The 13,510-nt window shown below is 35.2% G+C and overlaps 1 protein-coding gene across 12 annotated transcripts in view; it reads right to left on the reverse strand.

Annotated features, from left to right (window-relative positions):
* Positions 1-13,510, reverse strand: part of LOC113516875 (basement membrane-specific heparan sulfate proteoglycan core protein) — a 279,082-nt gene that overhangs the window by 26,528 nt on the left and 239,044 nt on the right. For 11 of the 12 annotated variants that reach the window (XM_031911661.2, XM_052896558.1, XM_052896552.1 and 8 more), the window contains 13 exons: positions 13,068-13,286; positions 12,463-12,649; positions 11,589-11,894; positions 9,787-10,125; positions 8,226-8,442; positions 7,531-7,722; positions 6,448-6,733; positions 6,011-6,161; positions 4,930-5,110; positions 4,078-4,289; positions 2,267-2,446; positions 1,725-1,812; positions 1,071-1,170 (listed from right to left, as the gene is read on the reverse strand). In XM_031911661.2, coding sequence (XP_031767521.2) covers positions 1,071-1,170; positions 1,725-1,812; positions 2,267-2,446; positions 4,078-4,289; positions 4,930-5,110; positions 6,011-6,161; positions 6,448-6,733; positions 7,531-7,722; positions 8,226-8,442; positions 9,787-10,125; positions 11,589-11,894; positions 12,463-12,649; positions 13,068-13,286 — 2,658 coding nt within the window. The remainder of the gene's footprint in view (positions 1-1,070; positions 1,171-1,724; positions 1,813-2,266; positions 2,447-4,077; positions 4,290-4,929; positions 5,111-6,010; positions 6,162-6,447; positions 6,734-7,530; positions 7,723-8,225; positions 8,443-9,786; positions 10,126-11,588; positions 11,895-12,462; positions 12,650-13,067; positions 13,287-13,510) is intronic. The other variant, XM_052896555.1, reaches the window with a different exon arrangement.

Raw genomic sequence — 13,510 nt, forward strand, 5'->3', positions numbered from 1 at the left:
CAAAATGTACACCAGGTAATTAATCTGTTTTTTTAACAACTGTCGGACAATGTCGTTTGACAAGATCTATGTTTATGTCTATGATATCAGTGACACAGTTTACGGTGGTTTTATAAATATATTAAATATTCAAAATGCTTAACTAATCATATATACTAAAAAAAAGTCAATTTTTGAGATTTTCAAATTTTTACATGACCCGTCAGCCCCGCCAGTGTTAAGAGATGAAAATGGAATGGTAATCCCGCCAGCACCATTGGTTTATCACTGAACTATGTTAGAATTTATGAAGAATTAACCATGATGGTTTCCAGAAGGAGTTCTAAATGACTAGGTATATTATTGTAGCCAATGATGCTAAATTAAAAAAAAAAATGTCTATTTGATTATAATTATTTTGTTTTATTCCGCTATCATTAATATGTGTGCGACTGTCAACACTCGAAGATTGACCACTATTATTATTACGAGAAGTTCTACAATCATCATTAGCTGTTCGGTGTCCAAACTGTGAATGTCGAACGGTTATAAATAGGCTCGAAAACAACACACACAGTGAAACACATGTAGCAAAAATTGTGTGAACGAAATGGTGGTCAGAGATTGGTGGGTAATATTTGTTACTCAATCACGCTTAATCAGCTGAACGGATTTAAATGAAATTTGCTACACGTACCTTTTTTGGGACATGCTAAGTACCGTATGTGTTGAGTATATCGTAAATATAACCTACCTGAGGTGGGGGAAATGAGATTGTCAGTAATGAGATTTAAGATCCTCATTACTGGCAATACAATCTATCAGGTCGACCTCCACGCGGTTCCCCCTAAAAACCATAGTGGTTACTTTTTGTTCAATTGGTCACTATGGGCCAACTTCCCTGCCATCATCCTCATCTGTCACCCTTTACTGGTGCCCTGGCAGCATACACCGATAGCGCAGGCGGGGTAACCATTCCATCTTCACCCATAAAAAAAAACCTACCTGAGGTTGTAGGCTTCGTGTCAAAACCGCGGAAAAAGATAGTATTGACATAATATTCAGAAATAAATGTAAATATAAACACTTACATTATAAATGAACAGATCGGGTCCACGTTGGATTGCGTTCGGTTGTAATGGCCTTCCACCGAGTCTCGACCAGGTAGTGTCATAGCCGTCGGAGTCACATCTAAACAGATAGGTAAAATAAATAATGAACATTTTACAGTGTGGGTATTTATGAACTGCATTTTTCTACACTGTGACGTCATGTGCGCGCACGTGCGCGGTTAGTGCCAAGTTGTACTCAATAAAGTTTTATTTGACAGGCATCCGTCGCCCGCGTAGAACGCTAAAACTTTTCCTACTTTACCCACAGCGAAGTAAATTGAACTCATGTAGCCTTAAGACTTTATCATTAGACGATTTATTTTAAAGAAGCAGGATTTATCGTAATCGTTAAAGTGAAAATAATATATTTAATTATAATGTATAAATAAATAAACATATTTTTTATTCAAGTAAACTTATTTAAAAAATAGGATTTTTGAATAGTTTTTTTTTTTTTATTTATCAGCGAGTTGGGAATGTAATTTCAGCCGAGAAGAACGGGTAAGATGCTCAACTGTTGCTTTATAATATTACTTAGCTTGGAAACTGACTTTTGTATTATTCGAAACTTTTCAATAACTCAATAATAAATTATAACATTTTTACATCAAAAATATCAAATGATTTTATTACCTGATTATGGCGTCTTTTCCTTCAGGCATAATGAGACTGCTCGATTCCTCGTTTCCGTTATTGTTGTCATCGGGCTCGTATCCACTTCCTGGCGTAGAATGAAATAAATAGATAAATAAATAAAATAGCTTGTTATCATATGGCGCTATTTAGGCACTTTACACATTAAATACAGCACCGTGGTCAGTGTGTGAGAGGCTTTAGTATCAAACTTAACAGAATGTGTATTATTGATGCTAGATAGCAATCTATTTATACGCCAAGTCCCTTGTGGGACAGTCGCAGAGAACCGAGTTTCAAATACTAGAGGTATCTATTTTCATATCAGATATTACTAAAGTACCGGTACAAGAGGTTCCTACATACTTTCCTTACGCCCTGGAATTTCATAACTCATTTACACAAATTACGGCTGCGTCCTTTTTAACACCATAAAGCCTAACTGCGGAATACAATGGAGGTCATTTTTTGTGGAATACGATCTTAAATTATCTGTTAGACGGACCAGCTTATTGGCCTTTAAATATCCTACAAAGACCCACCTCTGTCGTTGTCGGACCCGAGATCACCCCTCTCGATGACGATGACGAAGTTCTCTTCGATGGTGCCAGCGGAGGAGGTGGCCTGGCACACGTACTCGCCGTCGTCGCGTTCACTGGCTGAGCTCACGCGGAGAGCAGCGATAGCGCTGGTCGGCGGCACGATCTCCCTGAAGTCTCGGGCTGCACAAATGTACAATTTCAATTTATTTTATTATTTATTATTTTATTGATATAATAAAATTATAGACGATGTTTGTACTTGGTAGATATTTAAGGAAAAATAATATGAATGTTTTTGGGGGGAAGGGATTGTTAGTAATGGGGTCTGATGAACCCATTGCTATTAGTATACCCTATCAGGTCGAGCTGCACGCGGTTCCCCCTGGAAACCATCGTGGTTAATTCTGGTGGAATTCGTCACGATGGGCTAACTGACCTGCTTTCATTCTCATCTATCATCACTCACTGGTGCCTCGCCAATGTATACCGATAGCGCGGGTGGGGTTACCATTCCATTATCACCCGTTAAAAAAAATTAAGATTTTTAATAAGACCAATATATGTCAATAGTATACTTTTTTTAAATATTGTCTATGTGTCTATCTCAATTTTTGTTTTGGCATTACGCAATAATTGCTGCACCAATTTGGATACAGTTTTCACTTTTATGTTCTTAAAGGTTTAAGTTAAAATCTGGTGTAAGCTTGGCTTGATATTCTATCTAAAAGTGATTGATTTTATTTAGTTTTTCTACGTCTTTTTTTTTATATACAACTTAGAATGGCAAACAAGCTGACGGCCCACCTGATGGAAAGTGGTAACCGTCGCCTATACACATGAGCATTACTATGGACATAACAGAGTATACTGTTTCGCCTATGATATCCCCCTTGCATTGGCATTCCTGAGGACTCAGGTGTTATTCCTCTGTATCTAGTAAATTCACGTCATATCCCACCCTTCAAACCGAAACACAGCCAAATAAACACAACTGCTTCACGGTTGAAACACGAATGGGACAGAGGTACCCAAGTCTGAAATCAATACGTACAAAATGGCGGGCAGACAGCTAGTTGGAAATTTGGCACATCATTATTATTAAACAGAATACTTGTAATTAATAACAGCTATTAATAGAATATGATGACACCTATGTTAATATAGTAAAATACACATTCGTGTTTCAACAGAATGTAATGAAAATGGGAACAAAGTTTGTTGAAATTATTAACAGAAACATTCTTTAAATGAAATTAGTAATAAATTAAAACATCAATCAGTCAATAATTTTGTTATATACTCGTACATATCCAGGTCATCAGCATACTGTCTCATGGTATTCGTTGGTATACCATTTACATTAAATTTTATTCATCGAATATTCTATTGATATAGGCCATAGGCTGACGAGATTATCATTCTGTTCACCTTTTCATTCTCCCCCAATTGTGGTAGGAATTTATCAGTAGAAGTAAAAAGTAGGAGTTTTTCAATTTAACTGTACTTTTTTTTTATTCCAAATGGTTTACTCGAATTATATATATAACTTAACTAAATTGATATTAACTAAATAACTTAACTAAATAATGATTTATTGTATTTATTTCTTGTAGAACTAAATTATTAATCCTACTATATACTATTATAACAATAAAAGATGTTAGTATTATTTAATGACGCTTAAATGGTTTAATTTTGATTTAAATGAAATTTGTGTACACTTGGTATTACGGGTAGGTATATAATTTACCCAGGTGTACCAGGCAAAGTTGCAAGACGCAAATAGTGTATATGAATAAATTAAAACTCACTTTTAATAGAGACTTTAGGTAATGGGTACCCGCTGGCGCGACACTCGAAGTTGATGGGGTTTCCGACTTCGACCGTGATGTAATTGTTTGGTGTCATTGTAATGGTCGGCACGGACTGTACCCGGATGGTGGCCGTCGCTTGATCTTTACCGGCATCATTGGACGCTGTACAAGTGTACGTGCCTTCGTCGTTTACGTCGATGTTTTCGAATCTGGAAATATTTTATTGTCATGACGTACTACACATACGTGACAATTCCTGAGAACTATTGTGCTATGCATCCGTATCCTGTAATTTGACTATTATACCTAGGGGTAGGTGGGGGAAAGGGATTGTTAGCAATGGAGTGTGACAGCCCCATTGCTAGCAATAGTGCCCTATTAGGTCGATCTCCACGTGGTTCCCCCTGGAAACCATTGTGAACAATTCTTGTTGAATTCGTCACGATGGGCTAACTTACCTGCTTCATTCTTACCTATAATCCTTCACTGGTGCCCCGCCGGTGTATACCGATAACACGGGTGGGGTTGCCATTCCATTATCACCCATTAAAAAAACTAGGGGTGAGTGATATTATATATAGCAATATCTATATATTTTAGTTACAATATCTATTTACTGATCCAATAGCGAATGTATTAAAAGTCTATTATCTAAGAAATAGAATTCGATATCGAATCGGTATCCACATTATTCATACCTAATTATAACCCACCTTTCATACCAAAACAATTCTATGTAAGCACAACTGCTTCACGGCAAAAACACAAGAAAGCCAAAGTTACCAATTCAGACGACTTTTGTATAAAAGTCTGCTTCTGGTGAGGATACTATCAGGAAGAACAACTTACTTCAGTATATGGTGCGGTAGGATCTGTGCAGTCCTGGTCAATGACCTGCCTCCTTCTCTGGCCCACATAACGTCAGGCTCCGGCAAGCCGGCTAACACTTGGCAACGTAGTTCGAAAGTGGTTCCGATGGTCACTGGGTTCGGTTCTTCCGGCCATATAGAGACACGAGGCGGTTCGCGTTCTGAAAACATATTATAATTACAAATTTCCACTCTATGGGAAATACTCTGTCTTTTTCTGTGTCTGTCGTTTTCTTAGTCTGGTGCTTATTACAAACTTAAAATTTACAGATTTAGTTTACGTGACTACAAATTCTCTGTTTTGTCTATTTTTTCAGTATCTATTTACAGATCAGTTCCATACATACATATCTGTCATATCTATCTCAGAAACAATAGAACGTCTAATGTTTCAATTCAAATACTTCCTTCACATTCATCAATCTATTCATACACTCTCGCCGGTTACGGATACTTAACAAAGTACTGGACAGTTCCAATTAATTTGCTCCTTTTATTTGTAGTTATACTGATAGAATTCTGGACAAAAGTTTTCAGTACTAACAGTCGAAGTATGTAGTAGTATACCATGTGTACATATGTACTATCCTTTGCCAATGATCCTGGCAAAGGATATACGTATAATATAATAAAGAAAACGCAGTTTTAAATGTCCTTTAACTAATTCTTATATAAACTAGTTACAACTGTTTAAAACGCATTTAAACTAAAAACTGTACTGATATTATGCTTGTATGTTATCTATACATACATGGTGTAAAAAAAGTTTATCTTGAAATGCCCGCTCAATCATAGAAAGTATACTGTGTCAAGGTCATTATGGGCGACTAAGGAAATGAAGAATGGAAATTGTAGATATACGTATATTAACGAAAGGAACTTAGAAGACTTGGGCCGAGAAGGGACGTTAAAAGGAAACAATAGAGATGCGTCAATTTCGAATTTGATAAATAATAATATAAAAACTATAAACAATATATGTAACCTGTATTCCACAGTTATGAATTCGTTAAAGTTATATGTCTAAGAAGCTGGTATGAAAACGAAAGAGGCAAACTCACTTTCAACCTGAACAAATACGTAGACTGTGGCGATGTTCACATTGTCCACGATTCCTTCACACAAGTAGTATCCCTGGTCGCTGTCTTGGGCGTTCGTGATCACCAGTGCATTACCGAATTGACTAGTTCCGGGACCAAAATCGCCATCGTACTGTTACAACAAAATATATATTGGGGTAAATTTTTTTTAAATTTTACGGGTATATGAATGTGAATTAAAGGCAAAAAGTTCTTAAAATATTGTTTTTTTTTTCTGTAATATTACATTACTGGTAGAACTGTTACTAAAATGGGGTCTCTTCTCAAAATATACTACCACTATTGCCACATTGAACTTGGCGACATTTTTTTCTCTTGCACCGATTTGTGCTTTGTTGTCTTAATTATTTACAATATCTTTAGAATGATAAGAAAATAGTGACAAATTGTGATCTTACCTTCTTCCACCTAACGATTGGCGGAGGGTAGCCTGTTGGTAGGCATTCAACGGAGTCTGTACCACCGGTGGGTATCCTTAAGCCAGGCACTGTAGTCGTAATGTTCGAAGACTCCGATGGCGATGGTGTCTCAAGAGGTATTACTTTCAAAACGACCATGATGGGAGATATTGAGTTGTAGGGCGTTTGGCAGATGTAAACTCCTTGGTTTTCCGGCAAAGCGCTTTGGATGTAAAGGACTCCGTTCTCGGAACGCACGTTGCCGTAAAACGCGGTACCATCTTGTCTACAAAGTATAGCGATTATAATTAATAACTTGTAATAAAAATTGGTGTAGATAGACACTGTTTATTGTTCCTTCTATTACATTACAGTGGAATATTCGTACACATTCGTCTATAGGCGATCTTTCAATCAGATGGGCCGTCAGCTTGTTTGCCATTCTAAGTTGTATAAAAAAAAAAACAGCAGAAACAAATATATCACATGAAGAAAATATATCCTTTCTAGGGAACTTTTTGATGAAAAGGAAGTACTTAAATTATAAACAAATTAAGTTGGAAGCACTACGATGTGTGCTTGTGATACATACATCCACAGTATAGCTTCAGTCTAAAAAAATTGTTACAACTTTCTATCAGATAAAGTATTAATTGTAAGAATTTTACCTTGACTAATGTAACTATTGAATGAGACAAATTATCAGAGAGTATAATGCAAGATTCCTTTGTGTTAATATAATAAATGCCAAACAAATTGGCACTATACACTATTTATGCAAGTTGGAATAACAAAAAATTTGACAACTTCGGTCGTCGATCGTAAGTGGTAATTGTTAGTTATAAGCAGACATGAATAACGCTAATTGAAACTTAACTAGCGTGGGTCAACAGCCTTTAACCTCATAAAATTCATTGCGATACCCAAGATATCCCTGAGAACCAAGATAATAAGCTCCTGCACTCTGTAAATTCATTACCATATTTGCCCACCCTTCAAAAACAATCATGCAAACACAATTACTAGGAAACAAAAACTTCAATAGAAAACGATTACTATTAACAATGATTTTTTTTTAATTACCTGACCCATTGTATGGAGCCTGGTGCAACAGACTGCGTGGCTGTACACACGATGTTAATGTCCTGCCCCTCGTGGATAGTTGGTGATGCGTTGGAGACGGTCAGTTTCTCTCTGGGCGGTGTGTAAGGCCTGGGCCGTACGTTCACAACAGCGATGCGGTCGTTAGAGCCCTCCGTGTTTATTGCGGTACATCTATGGAGTTTATATTACCATAAATAAAATATTCTTTTAGCAATTTCAAAAGAAAGAAGTTGTCAATTCAAATATAATTTATGCATTCTATTTGGAATGAACGAGTGGATTTTAAACTAATTGCATTAACATTAATAAGAGACTAAATAGAATTATCCTCTTATTGGTCATTTTCTAAAATTATTAAAATTATAAAGTTGAGTTTTAAGTCAATAATATATAATAAAAATACAATTTACTGACATTTCTGTATAAGGGTAAAATATCACTGTGGATTTCACTTGTGAATTATTGACAGAGATGAAACATTAAAGATTACGCATTTATGGAATTAATTACAGTGAAGGTATTATAATAATAATTAAAAAAAAATCTAACTACTAATTTACAATTGACAAATAGATCACCGCAATCTAAGGTCATCACATTCAAAAATAGAGTAAAATTTCTATTCGAGAGGTACTTATTTTTTTGATGTCATGTAATGAAAAATGAAACAGTACCTGTATTCTCCAGAATCTTCCTCGCGAGACTGTTCGATGATCAATAAGCCATTTTGTGAGTTTGCCGTCTGTGGTAGCGGTTGACCGTTAGCTCTACGCCACGATAGCGTCGGCGCAGGGTTACCAGTCGCTCGGCATTCCAACTCTATGGTCTCGCCTTCAATATAGTCTTTTACAGCTGATACTATTGTAACTTCCGGTACTGTTCTCTGGTTTACTGCAGTATATTATAAAAATAATAAGTACCAGAATATTATAAATAATATTAAGAGAATCTTGTGCTGGGTAAGTGAAATCTTTGTCAATAGAAAAGCTGAAGAAATATACATATATATAATTTAACCTACCTACCTACACTAATCTAGAATAAATAAATAGCTCACGTTATATCTAAGAGAGGAGTCAAGTGTCTCTGTACCTGAAACGGCGTGAAAGTACAATACGAGTTAAATGAATGAAATACCCTTGCTTGAATCATATGTATGATTCAATTATTTTTAAGAAAATAAAAAAAAAAATCTTTGCTCGTTCTTATTTGCTTTACGTATGGGAGTTCAAAATATAACTATAAAAATGACTATACCAAAATGCTTAAATTTGACTAGATTAAAAATATTTCTACAAATGCTAGAATTTACTTCATTGGCCCTCAGTATTCTCTGCGAACTCAGTAAAGTAGTTTTTTTTTAACATGAAGATAGATTTAAAAGTGGCACACTAATTTCCGAACAGCCAGATTACATAAAAAGCAAAAATTCTAGAATATACAGACCAAAGAATAATTAAAATCCCTTACAGAGTAGACCGAGGAATAACTACATGGGACAGGTAAAGGAAACACTAGGTGTCATGTCCTATAGGGAGATCAAGGATATGGCCTGGGATAGAGCTGGCTGGAAGAAGATGCATGAATTAGTTGCACCGACAAGAGGAAACTCTTAAATGAAAAAGAAGACAGAGTAGACAGAGAGGACAAATTGATAAAGATCTGTATATTTATACGAGTACATTTGTTCATGCTTAATCATACATACACACTCATACTCAAGACATTCTTAACATCACCCTCAGATTCTCACTCGATTTATAATGACATGTGAATGTAAACCTATCATCTTATGAGTATATAATTGTTTAGTTACAGTATTTTTATTTACCTCTTGCATATAATACCCAATTTGGCAGCGCTATTCCCAGAATGCGAGCATGAAAATATTATTAATAAATTTATTTATTTTAAACGAATCAATCTGTAAGCTTACAGTAAGTTTTCTCTAAATACGACTATATTAAACAGAATGTGAAAAAAAGAATAGACAATCATTTTTCATTTACAAGATGTTAAAGTCGGAACGAAACTAAGATCTATTTTACTTTTTAAATATTTTCATTTCGTGCGCAGACAAAAATTTCCTGAGACACGTTCAATTTAGCATTCGATTTAAAGTTTTATTATGTATGCTGCAGATTGTGTCTAAATGCCCGAAAAGACGAGACAAATAAAGGGACATTCACATTTGCATTGGCCATATAGAGGACAGATTCAGGTATAATTACTCACCGCCAACTGTGAGACTAGCTGTAGCCTGCGCCGTAGATATTCCATCTGTCGTCTCGCAAACGTATTTGCCGGTATCAGTATCTTGAAGGTTTTGAATCCAAAGGCTTCCACTCGCTTCGTCTACCATACTCCTGCCGTAGGGCAGCGAGCCGCCTTCTTTAGACCAAGTAACCCGGAGTCTGCTGCGGGTCATGCGACTCTGCGCTTGACACGTGAAGCTCACTGTACTGCCAACTTCTTTGATCATTATCGTGGGTGATGTAATCGTCACTATCAGAGTGGAGGTCGGCGGCGGCGGAAGTGTTGGGTACGGTGGTGGATTTGTAACTTGTGGTTGTCCTGTAAATATTTTTCTGTTCAGCAATGACGTTTACTTTTCTTTCCTTAACACTTAATTTAAAAAAAAAAATCTGCCATTGCATAATCGGTATTGTGTTGAAATAATTAATTATAATTATTGTAATTGAAATAGTTTAGTAAATAAAACAAATAAGAGGACACGAAGTATACAAAAAATATTATCATAGTCAGTGAGTTATCCGGTGCAACAATATTACATCATAGGCGTCGTTGTTAAGAATTGCAAATATAAAAATAACAATATATTTATAGTATTTACTAGTAGGTTTACACATATCATTTGCTACTAATAGGTACTACTGATATATTCTTATTTAATAGTAGTTTTCACTTTACTACTCAATCGATAATTTTACTTCTTTAAGTGTTGAAATATTTTTTTAATATTATTATTTTTGAGCTCGTTTCATAGATCAACAGGCGAAACTATGAAGATTCGCCTATTGATTTATCTCAAATAAATTCCAACACTACGTAGAAAATTTTGTTTATTAACATAAAGTTCTAAGTCCCTCGTAACGATCGTATTTAACAAATTACCAACTTAATTATTGATTGTTGCCCCGGACAACTAATCAGACAATTTCATATTTCTGCATTTACAAACTGTTTCTTTACAGTTATATAAAATTTTAAATACAAACAGACGTAACTACATAAGCAATATAACATTAAATATTAATATACATACAAAATGTGATATTACATACTAATAGTTTATATTATGATATAATTGCGACAATCATCACAAACATAATTCAAAGGACAACACATTGTTTACCAATACCTATCCAACCACATACCTTAAAATCTATAACAACACCTTTTATTTCACAGATAAAGCTATGGAATAGTATATCGAGTATATTATAGCAGAAGATCGAACAAAGTATTATAGTTTGAGTATAAAGTTTTTATACAATATAAGAACTAATATTGTGCATTGTTTTTATACAATACAACAAAATCATTAGCATCCAAAAACAAAATCATATTCAATGTAATGCCAGATAACTAGCACATACAAATTGTTCGATCCTCAAACTAGAATATCCTGTGCTGGAATATAATGTGTTCCACCTGGAATACCCAGGCAGTTTCCTATAAAAAACCCTCAACCAAGAATTGTATTTGGGACCTTGTCTACGTAAAATAACAATAGTATATGCGAGGCGAACAGAACTGAACCGATCAGGAAACACCGTGTCGGTAATGATAGAGTCCCGTCCGACCCACAATTATGAACTTACACGAAATAATTGGAAACACTAGAAACATGCAGAAACGTAGCAAGGTCACCAAAATTATAATATAACATGTCTTTAATTATGAGTGATTGAACTGAGGCTTCGAATGGAATGTACAACAGGGAGCTGATCGTTCAAAGCATGATGGTATTAGCTCGGAAACGTAGACACATCTGAACGTTTGATCATTGCTACCTGGCTCCGGCAAACTGGTAGTCAACACCCCCAATGTAACCCCCTTTTGGGTTATCGCGTGACACTCATATATTTCTTCTAAACTTGTATCCCAAATAGTTTGCCAGGAATGTTCGCCGCGCCACCCATTTTTGTACAATCTCGACTCATTGTAGTATTTGGGAGGTTCCACTGCCACTCCCTCGTTAAAGAATTGAATAGTTAGTGGCTCTGGCGCTATATATTTGCAGGTAAGCGTAATTCGTTTATACGCTTCGTCGAGTGCGACATCTTCTTCTATTGTTGGATGTAATTCCATTACTAGGCCTATTGTTGTTAAAAAAATATTAACGATCAAAAAAAGTCCACCACTGACAAATTGCAGTGGTGTAAAAATTACTTGACTTACAACATGGCAATTATTTGCAACTTGTAAGTGCATATGAACGATGTAGTAAGTTGCTATATATAACCAGAATTTCTTGTAATGTTGAGTAAAAAAGATGAAAGACTGGTAAAGTAAAAAAAATTAAGCAAAATTTGAAAGTTTAAAAGATATTAGATAAGTCTGATTTTATTCGAAACCGGCAAATAAAATAGTTGGTGAATCTGATAGTACATTTTGGCACACGACTGATGCAGTCAATTAGTAAGCCATTTCTTCACATAAACATTCAAATGACCAACTTACTTACAAGTCATTTAGTACAGATCCAACCGATTGACTCTACCAATATAATGGCAAATCATATATAGTAGGTGTAATTTTAAATGGCAGTTTAAGATTTTTATTCAACAAAGAATTTCAGTTACCTGAAGTACTGTGTTAAAATTTAACCCATTCTATACGTAAAACAAGATATCTAGGTAGTATATTAGCGAATAATAAACTTACCAAACGTGGAGCAGTCGGGACCTGTGTATGGGGGCCTACAGTAACATGTAACCTCGTTGTTCATTGTCAATTTGCATTCGTGACCATTGCAGTTGCAAGGGTTGCAGCGACCTCTGCGATCCTTATAATACCCTTGTACACAGCTCTCGCAACTAGTGCCTGTGTATCCTTGTGGGCACATGCATACCTATAAAAAATAATGTTTTTTTTTTTTTAATTGCTCTAGAATTACATTAGCATAGAAATATTAGACAAAAACGAGCGAGTTTAAAAAGTTTTTGTCTGCAAACAAGAACTTTTATTTCATCTGCAAATCACAAAGTATTTATAATGAGTTTCAATGGAAATTATTGAAACAAAGCAGACTTTGTTATAGTAATCATAGATACTATAATAAAATTAATAATAAATCGAAACCATCCATCGATTTCTTATTTGCACCTATTGCTATTGGATATACTAGACTGTCTATGGTCAGATTAAATATTTGTTTCTTTAGCTTTTCAATAAGTTTAATTTAAGGAGATAGTCTATTTTTACAATAGGAAAGTACTTAAAATTTTATAGTATTCTATAATTACAACCAGAGGGTTAAAAATATTTACCTCCACAGACTTGACTGCCGGGTAGCCACGGTCAGCGAACGTCGAGGCAGTGTCCATTGAAACATCAGCTATTGTGGTTGACAAGATGTCTGGTGTCAGGGTAGCCTTCACCAGAACCCTCCTCAGAGATCTAAGTACATTCATGAAATCGTTGCGGCTCGCAGGTGTTACAGTATTGAGGATATACCAACCTTCTTCTTGAAGAATCACCCGAGTTTTCTGTATATATCAATATTGACATTAATCATAACAAACTAGCTGCATGTGTTTACTTATAAGCATTTTAAAAGTATTTATTCAGAAACTAAATTATAGCAAGTTTTATCAAAGTCCCATTGCTAGTAATATATCCTGTCAGGTTGTGATCCCCCCTGAAAACCATCGTACTGAATTCCAGATGTATTCAACACGATGGGCTAACTAACCTGCCTTTTAATTATCTC

This window comes from Galleria mellonella, unplaced genomic scaffold (assembly GCF_026898425.1).
Source record: "Galleria mellonella isolate WM207_F2 unplaced genomic scaffold, CSIRO_AGI_GalMel_v1 utg33, whole genome shotgun sequence".
In the NCBI taxonomy this organism is placed as follows: domain Eukaryota; kingdom Metazoa; phylum Arthropoda; class Insecta; order Lepidoptera; family Pyralidae; genus Galleria; species Galleria mellonella.